The sequence below is a fragment of the Mobula birostris genome, chromosome 5 (assembly GCF_030028105.1).
Source record: "Mobula birostris isolate sMobBir1 chromosome 5, sMobBir1.hap1, whole genome shotgun sequence".
Taxonomy (NCBI): Eukaryota; Metazoa; Chordata; class Chondrichthyes; order Myliobatiformes; family Myliobatidae; genus Mobula; species Mobula birostris.
This window is the reverse complement of record NC_092374.1, coordinates 1,584,752-1,601,157: the sequence shown is the minus strand read 5'-3', so window position 1 is coordinate 1,601,157 and position 16,406 is coordinate 1,584,752. Positions and strand designations below refer to the sequence as shown.

General features: G+C 42.8%; 1 protein-coding gene across 4 annotated transcripts in view; it reads right to left on the bottom strand.

Moving 5' to 3' along the window:
- nipblb (NIPBL cohesin loading factor b) overlaps positions 1–16,406 on the bottom strand; it is a 502,440-nt gene that overhangs the window by 19,014 nt on the left and 467,020 nt on the right. For all 4 annotated transcript variants that reach the window (XM_072257459.1, XM_072257461.1, XM_072257463.1 and 1 more), the window contains 2 exons: positions 15,988–16,253; positions 5,694–5,868 (listed from right to left, as the gene is read on the bottom strand). In XM_072257459.1, the coding sequence (XP_072113560.1) occupies positions 5,694–5,868; positions 15,988–16,253 (441 nt within the window). The remainder of the gene's footprint in view (positions 1–5,693; positions 5,869–15,987; positions 16,254–16,406) is intronic.

Genomic DNA, 16,406 nt, shown 5'->3' with positions numbered 1-16,406 from the left:
AAAGGATACGAATTGAAACCGAACACAGTAGCGAACAGCCCGAAAGTGAAATCATCCAGGAACTGAATGTGAAGCACTTGCGTGAGATTTTCACTGCAATTGACAGCGCTGCAATGATTGCAGAAAAGTATGACTTTAATTTTGAAAGGGCACCTAAGTTTAGGGCATACTTGCAGGATGGTTTGAGTGCTTACAAAGAACTGTATGATAGAAAAATGCGTGAGGCTAAGCAGTCAAGCATACTGTCGTTCTTCAAGCCTTCCACATCAGCCACAGCAAACAGCGAACCTCGGCCTTCGACATCAAGGCAGGCAGACATAGAAGACGTTAATCTCCTGTACCTCCCAGCACCGCAACCTCAGCCTAACACACCATCATCAGTGTGCTCGCTGTCTTCCCAATTCTGGTAAGTGAAACTACACTGTACATAGATTATTTCTACTTTATATAGGCTGTGTATTTTTATGTGTTACTTGGTATGATTTGGTAGGTTATTTTTTGGGTCTGGGAACATGCAAAAATTCTTCCAATATAAATGAAAGACATTTTTGCGAAAGTGGAATTTAAAGGTAGTCATGGGTGGTTTGATCAGTGTTTGAGGCGATGGCAGCTGCATAGCTTAAAGGTTACTGGAGAGAGCGCTTGCGTGAGATTTTCACTACGCTTGACAGTGCTGCAATGATTGTAGAAAAGTATCACTACTTTTATATAGGCTATGTATTTATCATATCATTCCTGCTTTATGTTATTGTGTTTTAGGTTTTCAGATTTTTCCCATAAAAATTAATGGTAATTGATTCTTCGCTTTACGCCATTTCAGCTTACGAATGGTTTCTTAGGAACACTTATCTTCGGACAGCGGGGGAAACCTGTACTCACTGCATAGGACCTCTTCTCCTTTTCTGCCTATGTCATTGCTGCCAAAGTGCACCATGGCCTCTGGCTGGTCACCATCCCTCTTCAGAATATCCTGCAGCCACTCCGATACATCCTGGATCCTAGCATTCAGGAGGCAACACGCCATCCTAGTACCCCTTTTGCATCCACAGAATCTCCTTTCTGTCCCTTTAACTATCAAGTTCCCTATAACTACCACACTGCCTGACTTTACTCTTCACTGTTGAACGCCAGAGCCAGCCACAGTGCCACCAGATTGGCTGCTGCTGCTGCGCTCTGATGGGTCATTCCAAGGAAGAGTACTTGTTGTTTAGGGGAATGGCCACACCAGAGTCCTGCACTGACTTCTTCATCCCCTTACCTCACCTGGTGGTCACCCATCTACTCCAAAGCTTGCACTCTGGGTGTGACCACATCTTCAAAAGTCTTGTCTATAATATCTTCAACCTCCCACATAATCCTGAGTACATCCAACTCCAGATCAACTCCTTGACCTGGTCAGTCTGACACTGAAGTTGGGTGCACTTCCTGCAGATGTAATCATCATGGAAACAGACAGGTCTCCTGAATTGCAACATCTGACAGGAGGAATATTCCATCCTGACTACTCTGTACTGGAAAAAAAGGGCTTACCTCTTAACTGTGCCACCGCCTTTTCACACTGAAGCCTGTTAACCCAAAGCCTTCTCACTCTATCACTGGCACACTTACACAATGGTCAGTCCACTTAAGCCTATCTTCCTTTAATTTGCAGCTGAGTTTAGGCTTCTGACGCTGATACTTACTACATCTATGCAACTGAAAAAGACTGGCCTTACCCAAATCTGCTCCTTTTCTACTCTCTCTTCCCCAACTTCTGTGGTGCTCGAGCACCAACACACATATTCCCTGCATCCCAGCCGCAGTACAAAAGGCATCTGGTCCAGGTGACTCATCTATCTTCAGTTTTCCAAGAACCTTCTCCCTAGTAACGGCAACTTCACCCACCTCTGCTTCCTGACACTCTCCAACTTCCAGCATACTGCTTGTGTCTTCCACACAGTGAAGACCGATGCAACATATTTATTCAGTTCACCTGACATTTCCTTGACCCCCATTACTACCTCTCCAACATCACTTTCCAGTGGTCCGAAATCTACTCTCATCTCTCTTTTACTCTTTATACATCTTTTTGGTATCCTCTTGTGGATGGAAGTAGGTGCTTGGAAGTAGGTATAGAGTATTTTATGCAGAGAGTGGTGAATGCGTGGAATGGGCTGCCAGGAACGGTGGTGGAGGCAGATACGATAGGGTCTTTTAAGAGACTCCTGGATAGGAGCTTAGAAAAATAGAGGGCTATGGGTAACCCTAGGTAATTTCTAAAGTAAGTACGTGTTCGGCACAGCATTGTGGGCTGAAGGGCCATATTGTGCTGTAGGTTTTCTATGTTTTATCCAGCACCAATCTGATTTTCCCAATCTATCTGCATATTGAAATCCCCCATGACTATCATAACACTGCCCTTTTGACATGCATTTTCTGCCTCCAGTTGCAATTTGTAAACCACATCTTTACTACTGCCTTGAGAAGACAGCATCCATTAATAATGACCTTCACTGTACGGGACATCGAGTCATAGAAAAGTGCAGCACAGAAACAGGTCTTTTGGCCCATCCAGTCCTACTCCCACCCATCTACACCGGGACCATAGCTTCCATACCCATCCAGAACTTTTTCAAACTTCCCTTAAATATTGAAATCAAGCTTGCATGCATCACTTGCGCTGGCAGCTCATTCCACACTCACATGACTCTCTGAATGAAGTTTCCCCTCATGTTCCCTTTAAACATTAATCTTTTACCCTAACCCCTGACCTAATGGTAGTTTCACCCAACTTCAGAGGAAAAAGCCTGCTTACCTATATCTATACCCCTCAAAATTTTGTACACCTTTATCAAATCTTCCCACAATCTTCTACATCCAAAGGAATAAACTCCTAACCTATTCAATCGTTCATTACAACTCAGGTCCTCCCATCCTGGCAACATCCTCGTAAATTTTCTCTGTACTCTTTCAATCTTATTTACATCTTTCCTGTAGGTAGGTGACCAAACCTGCACACAATACTCTAAACTAAGCCTCACCAATGCTTTGTAGAACTTCAACATAACATCCCATCTCCTGCACTCAATATAATGATTTACGAAGGCCAATGTGCAAAACTTTCTTTACAACCCTATCTACCTGTGACAGCACTTTCCGTGAATTATGGACATGTTCTCTTCTTATTACTACTATCAGGGAGAAGGCACACACTCAACAGTTTAGGAACAGCCTCTTCCCCTTGCCTTCAGATTTCTGAAGGGTCTGTGAACACTACCTCACTATTTTGCTCTGTTTTTGCACATACTTATTTTTTTCATATTTCTTATTGTAACTTATAGTATTGTGATGCTCCGGGGGGGGGGGGGGTGGGAGTGGAGCCTGACCCCACATTTTTAATGAGCAGGACTGTTTATTGTTCTTGTGCTTAAATGCTTTTGTGGGATTATGGTGGGAAGTTCCAGTTCATTTATTGTTACATTTTAGTTTAACTTATAGAGTTATTCGCTTGTGTATTTGTGGGTCACCCTAACTGAAACCAGGGTGTGAGATTGCCACCTCCGCTGTCTATATGTGACTGAGTAGGTTCTCTCTCTGGGTCATGACCAGTTTATTTTGAGTTTAACAAGCTTCCTGGTCTGGTATTATGGACCAAATGCTCACCATAGTATTTTTTATCTATCGCACTGTACTGCTGCTGCAAAAATACAAATTTTATGACAATATCAGTGACAATAAAGATGTTTCTGATGCTGACTCTCTGCTGCTCCAGAGGAAAAAAAACCCTTGTTTTGTCAACCTTGTACATGCCCTCTATTCCTGGCACATCACCTCTACATCCTTCCTGTAATGGGGCAACCAGAATGGAATATAATACATCCAATGTGGCCTAACCAGAATTTTGTAGATCTACAATAATAACATCAATGTCTTGACTAACAAAGCCAAGCATGTGACATGCCTATCAAACTGTGCAGTCATTTTCAGGAAGTGATGCATTCGGATCCCAAGTCCCTCTGTACATCCTCCACATTAGATGTGAATTTGCCCAAAAACAGCAGTTCCTAATTCACACTTGACACTCTTGTAATTTACTCTGCTCCAATTTAATACTTTACAGTAATTTAACACCTTCCATACTTATATATAGCCATCTCAAAACGTAAGTAAGGAATTGTGATCACTAACTGATTGGATCTCTGAAAGCTCAAGTTTGCTGAAGATGACTGGAACCTCTTCACAGGAATGTTTCAGTTCAGAAATGCAGTGAAGATCGGCTGACAGAAATATCAAAATAATTTCTGTCAGCAGTTCAGTGACCATAGCCACTGACACATTTTATCTTGTTCATGCATTAGTTCCTTACAAGTTCCACTCTAAACTTTGTTTTTTTTTGCATTAATTTCCTACAGTTTATTTTCATTATATAGTGTAATTTATACTAAGATCATAAGACCAAAAGATATACCAGCAGAATTAGGCCATTTAGCTCATCGAGTCGGCTCCATTTTCCCTCTCAGCCCCAATCTCCTGCCTTCCCCTTCATGCCGTGACTAATCAAGAATCTACCAACCTCTGCTTTAAATGTACCCAAAGACTTGGCTCCATAGCCATCAGTTGCAATTAACTCCACAGATTCACCACTCTTTGGTGAAAAAAATTCGTCTGTGTCCTCTAGTTACAACACCTCCATCATAGGAAATATCCTATCCACATCCACTTTATTGAGGCCTTTCAACATTTGATAGCTTTTCATGAAGTCACCCCTCATTCTTCTGAATTCTAGTAGATACAGGTCCAGAGCTATCAAACGCTCTTCATATGATAAGCCGTTCAAATCTGGAATCATTTTTGTGAACCTCCTTTGAACCCTCTCCAGTGTCAGCATATCCTTTCTTAGATAAGGGACCCAAGACTGCTCACAATACTCCAAGTGAAGCTTTACCAGTGTTTTATGATTCTTCAACATTACATCCTTGCTTTCATATTCCAGTCCTTTTGAAATAGTGCTAACATCACATTTGTCTTCCTCATCACTGACTCAACCTTCAAATTAACTTTAGGGAATCCTGCATAAGGACTCCCAAGTCCCTTTGTGACTCAAATTTTTGAATTTATTCCACTTAAAAAATAATCTATGCTTTTACTTTTTCTACCAATGTGCATGACCATACAGTTCCCAACACTGTATTTCATCTGCCACTTCTTTTCCCATTCACCTAATCTAAGTCCTTCTGTATCCTCCTTACTTCCTCAAAAGTATCTGCCCGTCCACTATCTTTGTATTGTACACAAACTTGGCCACAAAGCCACAATTCCGCCATCCAAGTTTCTGTGTGTTGTCTGCATGAACACACCTGTGAGGCTGCTGCAAGTATTTCCATTGTACTGTACCTCACAGTATTTGTGCAAATATCGTTTATTTCTTGTCAACTGCTTTGAGGCAAAGATCCTGAAGGTCAAAAATAGGATTAAGTGCCTCTGTTTATAACCTGAAGTGCAAGGTAGCGGTCTCCCATTTTCCAGCGACACATAATCTACCCTTGACTTTGTAGATGTCCATGATGATCCTGCACCTGGCCTGTTTTGCACAGGACTCAGTGCACCAGAGACCAAATAAATCTATTGGTCACAAGAATAATGTTTTTTTCAAATCTGTTGCAATGCTGAAATTTACCCCCCCCCAAAAAAAAGTCCCACCAATTGCAACTTACATCTAAGTATTGTTTGACGATACTCCTCTTTACTGATTCTGTGATCTCCGCATGTCCTACTCCATTCTTCAGGAAATCCAACGTCTGCCTGGGGTTAAAGTGCACTCCTGATTTCCGGTTCACTGCTTTGTCATACACTTTCGCAGATTCAGATGGAGAATACTTTTGGATTTTACTGGGGAATGAAACAGATAAAACTACTGAACAGTGGCTTTTATATGTTGATGGAGGTTTAGAACCTAAGGAATGAGAAGCATTGTTGTCAACTTGGCAAGATGATGTTAATGAAGATAAATAACAATAATCAGACAACAGTGGAAATGAAACAGGAACCTGATCAAACATTCACAGTAATTCTAGAAAGTCACTTGACTAATTGGAGATTGTGGTATTTCTGACCCTCCACATTTTTCTGTGAAAATTAAATTTCTCAGAGATTAAAGACATAATTTCAAAAGCAAGGATGTAATGCTGAGACTTTATAAAGCACTGGTGAGGCCTCATTTGGAGAATTGTGAGTAGGCTCAGCCACTTATCTTAGAAAGGATGCGCTGCAACTGGAGAGGGTTCAAAGGAGGTTTATGAAAATGATTCAGGATTGAAAAGTTTCTCATATGAAGAGCACCTGATGGCTCTCATATTCAAGAGAATTCAGAAGAATGAGTGGTGACCTAATTGAAACCTATTAAATGGTGAAAGGCCTTGATAGAGTGGATGTGGAGAGGATTTTTTCTATGGTAGGAGATGAGGTGGAATTTCTTTAGCCAGAGACTAGTGAATCTGTGGAATTCTTTGGCACAGACAGCTGTGGGGGCTAAGTCTTTATGTATACTTAAGGCAGGGGTTGATAGATTCTTGACTAGTCAGGGCATGAAGAATTACATTGAGAATGCAGGAGATTGGGGCTGAAAGGAAAATTGGATCAGCCATGATGAAATGACAAAGTAGATTCAATGGGCCTGATTTCAGGATTGAAGGACGTCCATTTAGAACAGAGATGCGAAGAAATTACTTTAGTCAGAGGGTGGTAAATTTGTGGAATTTATTACCACAAGTGGCTGTGGAGGCCAAGTCATTGGGTGCATTTAAGGCAGAGATAGATAGGTTCTTAATTAGCCAGGGCATCGAAGGGTATGGGGAGAAGGCAGGGAGTGGGGATGACTGGAAGAATTGGATCCGGTCATGGTTGAATGGCGGAGCAGAGTCGATGGGCCAAATGGCCTACTTCTGCTCCTATATCTTATGGTCTTTTAGGCAAGTTAGGTTAATAATGGCTTCCTCAGTGATCACAACTGCACACACAACACAAATTTTACCACTGTCTAGGTACTCTTGGTCAATGTTGATCAGATGGAACGCAGAGAGGGAGAAAGGTTACATAAGTCAGGATATACTGGCTATTTTTCCAGCAGGAAGACCTTGGTACAGAAATTTATGAGTAAGTCTGGGAGCCCAAATATAAAGGGATAAAACACTTTTAATGGCAGGACCCTTAATAATGTTGATGTACTTAAACATTAATAAACAAATCAACAGCTCCCTGAGAGTAGCTGCACAGGTTGATAGGGTGGTATGCTTGCCTTTATTAGTCAAGACATTGAGTTTGAGAATCAGGAATTTAAGTTGTAGCATTAGAAAACTGAGGTTATACCACATCTGAGTACATTACAGATAGAACATTGAACAATACAGCACAGGAACAAGCACTTTGGCCCACAACGTTGTGCCAAACCAAATTAATTAGTAATCAAATGGCCTACTAAACTAATCCCTTATCCTACACAACGTTCATATCCTTCCATTTCCCTCACAATTATGGGCCTATCTAAAAGTTCCTAATGTATCTCCCTCTACTACCACCATGCCAGCACATTCCAGGCACCCACTACTCTCTGTGTAAAAGGCTTGCTCCTCGCATCTCCTTTAAACTTAACCCTTTCACCTTAAATGCATGCCATCCCATCTTATGACATTATGATCATAAAAGCCTTTGAATACCAGTTGAAGATGGTTAGGCACTGGCCACTACTCTGAGGAACTGCTGCAGTGATGCCCTCATAAAGAAACGATTGACCAATCTAATGAGAAGCACAGCACAGAAACAGGCCCTTAGGTCCATCTAGTGTGTGCTACACCAGTTAATTTGCCTACTCTCATTGACCTGCACAGGTAACACACCTATCCATACGCCTAGCCAAACTTTGCTTAAACATTGAAATTGAGCTTGCGTTCACCACTTGTGCAGTCAGCTTATTTCACATTCTCAGGACCCTCTCAGTGGAGAAGTTTTCCCTCATGTTGCTCTTAAACTTTTCACCTTTTACTCTTAAACCATGACCTCTTATTGTAGTCCCATCCAACCACAGTAGAAAAAGCCTGTTTGCATTTAACTTAACTATATCCCTCATAATTTTGTATACCTGTCAAATCTCCCCTCAATTTTCTACATTCCAAGAAATAAAGTTCTAACCTTCTCAAGCTTTCCTTATAACTCAGGCGCTCCAGACTTGGCAACACCCTTGTAAATTTTCTCTGTACTCTTTCAACCTTATTTACATCTTTTCTGTAGGTAGGTGACCAAAACTGCACACAACACTCCAAAGTAGACCTCACCAATGTCTTATACAATTTCAACATAATATCCCATCTCCTGTACTCAATACTTTGACTTATGGCCAATATGGCAAAAGCTTTCTTTAGAGCTCTATCTACTTGTAATGCTACTTTCAAGGAATTATGGACCTATATTTCTAGATCCCTTTGTTCTACCACACTCGCCAGTGCCCAACCATTCACTGTGTAAGACTTACCCCGGTTGGTCCTATTGAAGTGCAACAGCTCGCACTTGTCTGCATTAAATTCCATCTACTATTTTTTCAGCTGGTCTAAATCCCGATGCAAGCCATCATAACTTTCCTTGCTCTCCACTAAATGCCCAATCTTGGTATCATCTGCAAATTTGCTGATCCAGTTAACCACATTATCATCCAGATCACTGATATAATCTTGGTGTCATCTACAAATTTGCTGATCCAGTTAACCACATTATCATCCAGCTCGTTGATATAAACAACGGACCCAGCACAAATCCCTGCGACACACCACTAGCCACAGGCCTTCAGTCAGAGAGGTGACCCTCTACCACCACTCTTTGGATTCTCCCACAAAGCCAGTCTCTAATCCAATTTACTACCTCATAGTGAATGTTGGGCGACTGGACCTACGTGATCAACCTCCCATGCAGGACCTTGTCAAATACTGAACTGTCTTGTTTTCATCAACTTTCCTGATGTAACTTCCTTGAAAAACTATAAGGTTAGTTAGACATGACCTACCACACACAAAGCCATGCTGACTATCCTTAATCAGTCCATGTCTATCCAACACTTATAAATCCAGTCCCTCAGAATACATTCTAATAATCTTCCCACTACAGATGTCAGGCTCACCAGCATATAATTTCCTGGTTTATTTTTAGAGCCTTTATTGAACAGTGGGACAATACTGGCGATCTGACGCCCCACCTGTCCCAAAGGATAAATTAAATATCTCTTCTAGGGCCTTGGCAATTTCTGTATTTGCCTCCTACAGAGTCCAAGGGAACACCTGGTCAGGCCCAAGGGACTTACCCGCCCTAATCTGCCTCAGGCCAGCAAACACCACTTCCTCTGTAGACTCAAACAAGAGAAAATCTGCAGCTGCTGAGCATCCAAAGTAACACACAAATTGTTGGAGGAACTCAGCAGGCCAGGCAGCATCTATGGAAAAGGTAAGCAGCTGATGTTTCAGGCCAGGACTCTTCTTCTGGTCTGGAAAGGAAGGGGTGAAGTCAGAGCAAGCATGTGGGGGGAGGGGAGGAAGTAGTACAAGGTGGTAAGTGATAGGTGACACTGGGAGAGGAGGAGGGGGTGAAGAAGAGAGCTGGGAAGCTGATTGGTGAAAAAGATAAGACCTGGAGAAAGGGAATCTAATAGGAGAAGATGGAAAACCTTGGAAGAAAGGGAAGGGGGAGGAGCACCAGAGGGAGGTGATAAGACAGGTAAGGAGATAAAGTGAGAGGGAAACAAGAATAGGAAATGGTGAAGGGTGGTGTTGAGGGGCAATTACCAGTTCAAGAAATCAATGTTCATGCCATCAGGTTGGAAGCTACTCACATAGAATATAAGGTGTTGCTCCTCTACTGCTGCGACTAGGCCACACTCTGATTGGAGGAGGAACACCTTATATTTTGCCTGGGTAGCCTCCAGCCGATGGCCTGAATGTTGATTTCTCAAACTTCTGGTACCTGCCCCCCCACTTCTCATTCCTGTTTCTTCCTTTCACCTCATCTCCTTCTGGTGCTTCTCCCCCTTCCCTTTCTTCCATGGTCTTCTATCCCATCCTATCAGACTCCCCCCTCCTCCAGGTTTTATCTTTTTCACCAGTCAACTACCTAGCTCTTTACTTCAGCCCCACCCCCTCTCCTGGTTTCAAGCTGTCACCTGTCCCCTTGTACTTCTTCCTCTCCTCATCTTCTTACGCTGACCTTCTCTTCCTTTCCAGTCCTGAAGAAGGGTCTGGGCCCAAAATGTCAACTGTTCACTCTCTGCCATAGATGCTGCCTGACCTGCTGAGATCCTCCAGCATTTTGTACATTACTCCTCTGTAATCTGAACAGGGTCCATAAAGCTGATGCTGCTTTGCCTCACTTCTGTAGACTGTGCCCGTCTCTGAGAAAATACAGAAGCAAAAAATTTAAGATCTCCCCATCTCTTTTGGCTCCACACATGGATTACCATTCTGATCTTCCAGAGGACCAATTTTGTCCCTTGCAATCCTTTTGCTCTTAACATATCTATATAATACTTTAGGATTCTCCTTCACCTTGTCTGCTAGGGGAACTTCATGCCATCTTTTAGCCTTCCGAATTTATTTGTTAAGTTTTATCTTGCATTTTTATACTCCACAAGGAACTCATTTGTCTCTGCCTGCTATGCACTTCCATTTTTTTTAAAAAACCAGGCCTCAATATCCCTACATCTGTTGTACCCTCAAAATTTCACTTTTGAAGGCCTCCCAACACAAATTTCTGTCACCTGCCCCACCTTATTCCCTAATATCTGATCAAGTATCATACACTCTCTCATTGTGACTCCTTTGCACTGGTTAAGAAAATGTTCCTGAACACATTTGACAAACTCTTTCCCATCTAGTCCTTTTACAGTATGAAAGTCCCATGTGGAAAGTTAAAGTCACGTACTGTAACAACTTCATGTTTCTTGCAACTATCCGTGACCTCTCTGCAAATATGTTCCTCTAACTCCCTCAGACTGTGGGTGGTCTGTAATATAGGCCCATTAACATGGTCAATAGGCAGTAGATAATAGGTGCAGGAGTAGGCCATTCAGTCTTTTGAGCCAGCACTGCCATTCACTGTGATCATGGCTGATCACCCACAATCAGTATCCAGTTCCTGCCTTATCCCCATAACCTTTGATTTTGCTATCTTTAAGAACTCTATCCATCTCTTTCTTGAAAGCATCCAGAGACTTGGCCTCCACTGCCTTCTGGAGCAGAGCATTCCATATATCCACCACTCTCTGGGTGAAAAAATTCTTCCTCAACTCCGTTCTAAATGCCCTACCCCTTATTCTTAAACTGTAGCCTCTGGTACTGGACTCACCCATCAGCGGGAACATGCTTCCTGCCTCCAGTGTGTCCAATCCATTAATAGTCTTATATGTTTCAATCAAATCCCCTCTCATCCTTCTAAATTCCAGCATATACAAGCCCAGTCGCTCCAATCGTTCAACTGGTGCAACTGTAACAAAAACCAATTTCCCCCGGGATCAATAAAGTATGACTATGACTATGTGGTGGGCCTCGTTGGTCGGGTCCAGATGCAGTCCGGAGTTTAAGGAGCAATTCTGGCGCGGTGGTCTCCAGCTGGGTCAGTTGCTTTGCCAGGGTGTTGTTGATCTTGATCTTGCTAGATTGGAGGTTTAGAAGGGTTTCTCAGGTATAGGATAGTGGAGAGGGCAGTTTGCTCGGGAGAGCACGCGCGAAGTCACCAGCTACTGGCGCCATCTTTAACTTGAATATGCACTGAGGACTGCATGTCTCGCAAGATGATCCGGGTATTCCCTAACCGGAAACCTTGGATGAACTATGAGGTCAAGTCCCTTTTAGAGGTCAAGTCCCTTTTAGAGGCTAGAGCTGCGGCTTTTAGACAATAACCTATCCCTCAACGTCAGCAAGACGAAGGAATTGGTTGTTGACTTCAGAAGGAGTAGCGGACCGCACGACCCAATTTACATCGGTGGTGCGCAAGTGGAACAGGTCAAAAGCTTTAAGTTCCTCGGGGTCAATATCACAAATGACCTGACTTGGTCCAACCAAGCAGAGCTCACTGCCAAGAAGGCCCACCAGCGCCTTTACTTCCTGAGAAAACTAAAGAAATTTGGCCTGTCCCCTAAAACCCTCACTAATTTTTATAGATGCACCGCAGAAAGAATTCTTCTAGGGTGCATCACAACCTGGTATGGAAGTTGTCCTGTCCAAGACCGAAAGAAGCTGCAGAAGATCGTGAACACGGTGCAGCACATCACACAAACCAATCTTCCATCCGTGGACTCACTTTACACCGCACGCTGTTGGAGCAGTGCTGCCAGGATAATCAAGGACACGACCCCCCACCCAACACACTTTTCGTCCCTCTCCCCTCCAGGAGAAGGCTCAGGAGCTTGAAGACTTGTACGGCCAGACTTGGGAACAGCTTCTTTCCAACTGTGATAAGACTGCTGAACAGATCCTGACCCGGATCTGGGCCGTACCTTCCACAAATATCCGGACCTGCCTCTCAGTTTTTTTGCACTACCTTACTTTCCATTTTTCTTTTTTCTATTTATGGTTTATAATTTAAATTTTTAATGTTTACTAATTTTTACTATTTTTAATATTTGTAATCCAGGGACCGGAATGTGCAGAATCAAATATCGCTGTGATGATTGTACGTTCTAGTATCAATTGTTTGGAGACAATAAAGTATAAAGTATGACAGTCCCACCATCCCGGGAATTAACCTTGTGAACCTACGCTGCACTCCCTCAATAGCAAGAATGTCCTTCCTCAAATTTGGAGACCAAAACTGCACACAATACTCCAGGTGTGGTCTCACCAGCGCCCTGTACAGCTGCAGAAGGACCTCTTTGCTCCTATACTCAATTCCCCTTGTTATGAAGGCCAGCATGCCATTAGCTTTCTTCAATGCCTGCTGTACCTGCATGCTTGCTTTCAGTGACTGTTCTGAATGTACAAGAACACCTAGATCTCGTTGTACCTCCCCTTTTCCTAACTTGACTCCATTTAGATAATAATCTGCCTTCCTGTTCTTACCACCGAAGTGGATAACCTCACATTTATCCACATTAAACTGCATCTGCCATGCATCCGCCCACTCACCCAGCCTGTCCAAGTCACCCTGCATTCTCATAACATCCTCCTCACATTTCACACTGCCACCCAGCTTTGTGTCATCTGCAAATTTGCTAATCTTACTTTTAATCCCTTCATCTGAATAATTAATGTATATTGTAAACAGCTGCAGTCCCAGCACTGAACCCTGCAGTACCTCACTGGTCACCACCTGCCATTCCGAAAGAGACCCGTTAATCGCTTTGTTTCCTGTCAGCCAGCCAATTTTCAATCCATGTCAGTACTCTGCCCCCAGTCCCATGTGCCCTAATTTTGCCCACTAATCTCCTATGTGGGACTTTATCAAAGGCTTTCTGAAAGTCATACCATTCTTATTTCTCAGTTCCACATAATACCTCACTGCAGAATTTCTCCAGTCTGTCTTGATGGAGCACTGCTATGACATTTTACCTGAGTAGTAATGCCACCCTTCCTCCTTTAATCCCTCCCACTCTGTTGCACCTAAAACAACAGAATGCCGGAATATTGGGCTGCCAGTCCTGTTTCTCCTGCAACCAAGTCTCACTAATAGCTATATATCATAATTCCAGGTGTTGATCCATGCCCTGAGCTCACCTGCCTCTCCCGTGATACTTCTTGCGTTGAAATATACGCAGCTCAGGACATTAGTCGCATCATGCTCAAACTTTTGGTTCCTGTCTCATCTGAGTTCTTAAACCATTTTTCGCCACAGCCTCTCCCAACTGTTCATGCACTTTGGTTCTCATCCTCCTGCAACTCTAGCTTAAATGAATAAGCACCTTCCTTTGAGCAAGGTCCAGCCACTGGAATGCTGCTCCTTTGGTGCCTGCTGATTTCAGTTTGTCAGGGTACCTCACTTCTGGAATTCAACTCATTGGAATGAAGGCTGTGTCTGGTGCCCAGTGGTCCTGCCAAAACCCCAATGTGAACAAATGATGGATAATTTAGTCAAGCTTGTAACCTTGTCCATGACACTTTCTATCTGCTGATGGCTGAAACTTAACTGATTAGGCAGTATTGAGCCAGATTGGATCTGTCCTGGTTCTACAGTTCTCCATCAGGAAATCATTCCCCTTGTATCTAACCCTGTTAAGCCCCCTCAAGAATTATCTACATTTCACAAAATGGTAGAAATTAGGAACAGGAGCAGGCCATTTGGCCCAGTGGGTGTACCCAATGGCCCCCGACACCAGGAACATAAGGAAATCCACATCTGTCAGAATTCTTTTACATTTTACAAGATAATTTCTCATTATTTTGAACTTGAGTGAATAGGCCTAGTTGACCCAATCTCTAATCATAATATTATGCCTCTATAGCATGAGCATCCTCAGAAACAGACCCCAAAACACATACAAAGATCAGGATGTGGCCTTAGGAAGTTCCTATGTAGTTGGAATAAGAAATCCTCATTTCCATTTCTAGACTGTCACCTCCAATTCTTCTAAACTCTACAGAGCTGACATCTAGCCTATTTATTCTCTCCACTGACAAATCTACCATCTTAGAAGCCATTCTGGCAGCCTTCACTGCATCCCTCTATTGCAAGTCCACCTTTCATCAGGTGAGATAGTAACAAAGCATCTTTACCTTTGTGGTCATTTTTGTTTGTAATGAAGGCCAAAACACCATTTGTCTTCCTAACTGGCAGCTTCACCTGCAAGTGAGCTTTCAGTGACTTGGGGTAAAGGACAATCAGGTCTCTTTGAACATCATTTCCCCTAATGGTTCACCATTTTAAGATGTACCCACAAGGTCCTATTATCTGTTAAGGGCAGCATGGTAGGATAGTGGCTAGCACAATGCTTCACAGTACAGGTAACCCAGGTTCACTTCCCATCGCTGCCTGTAAGCAGTTTGCATGTTCTCTCCATGATTGCATGGGCTTTTGCCCATAGTCCAGAGACAGACCAGTTGGTTAATTGGTCATTGTAAATTGTCCCGTGATTAGTCTAGAATTAAATCAGGATTTTGCTAGGCGGCTTGGCTCGAAGGGCCTAATCCGCGTTGTATTTCAATAAATAAATCTAATATAGTAAGTAACTTCTGTTTTTCATATTGTACTATGTGCCATATCGTTTTGCTTATATCTGCTTGAAGCCCCTTTGATCCTCATCCCTATTCACATTTTCACTTGACTTTACATTATCAGCAAGCTTGGAAATATAAATTCAAAGAGACTTCTAGAGGACAGAGACAAGTGAGACTGGGAACAACATGGAAAAGAATTGTGAAATGCCTCTGGACAACCGGAAACATGGAAAAGTACACAGATTTATTAAAACCTACTTGGCCTCAAAGGAAAGGCAGGTACAGAGGAATGCAAGGACAGATTGAGTGTAATCTGATAAAATGTCAGAGAAATTAAATGGTCCTCTGTTCAAGTGAATAAAAGACCTGCTCAAACCATTTGTCATTTATAGGGGCAGAATCTTTGGAGATGCCATTAGAGTCTGTGCCTTTACTGTTGCCTTGCTCATGCTTGAGTGCTCAGTAGCAGGTGCCGATGCTTTTTGTTTGCCGGTGGGGGAAGGAGGGGTTTTGTGCTTGCTGTCACTTATGCATGGGAGGGAGGGAAGCCAGGAGGAACTTTGGGGTTCTAACATTCAACTGTCATTCATTCTTTGGGGCACTCCTCTGTTTTCATGGATGGTTGCGAAGAAAAAGCATTTCAGGATGAATACTGTATACATTTCTCTGACATTAAATGTACCTTTGAAACCTTTGAAAAGACAGAATTAATATTAGTGCTTGGGAAATTGTTCACTATTTCAGTTCTGTAAAAATAACAAGATTTGGGTGAATAACCCAAAGGAAAGAATATGCACACCATGGTCACTGTTTAAAGTTATTGTTGTACCTGTCTGAGAAGCCATAAAGATTCTTCAGGTGTTGCTTCAGGACCAGTAACAAGAGAATTCCCTGAGAAGCATTGACAAACTCCAGGAGAGGGGTTGAGTCTGGAGGTAACCGAGAGAGCACATCTTCCAGATCATCCTCATCATCACTTGAGTCTGAGTTGTATCGTTTTCTGTGTCTGCGAGGCCGCGGTGACTCATCCTCACTCCCACTGTCTTCCGAACTTGCGGATGCTTTATCCTTCGGCAACGTATCTTTCAACAGAGACTGAAAATCACAGTTGGTTTACAGATTAAATAGTTAGACATCTGCTTTAAATAGTTGTTTCAAAAGTTATTGCTAGGATCCTCATAAACAGACATCATTTCAATTTCTGGTCTGGGTTTTGTTGAGCTGTGACTGATGTTGATCCCGTAAGTT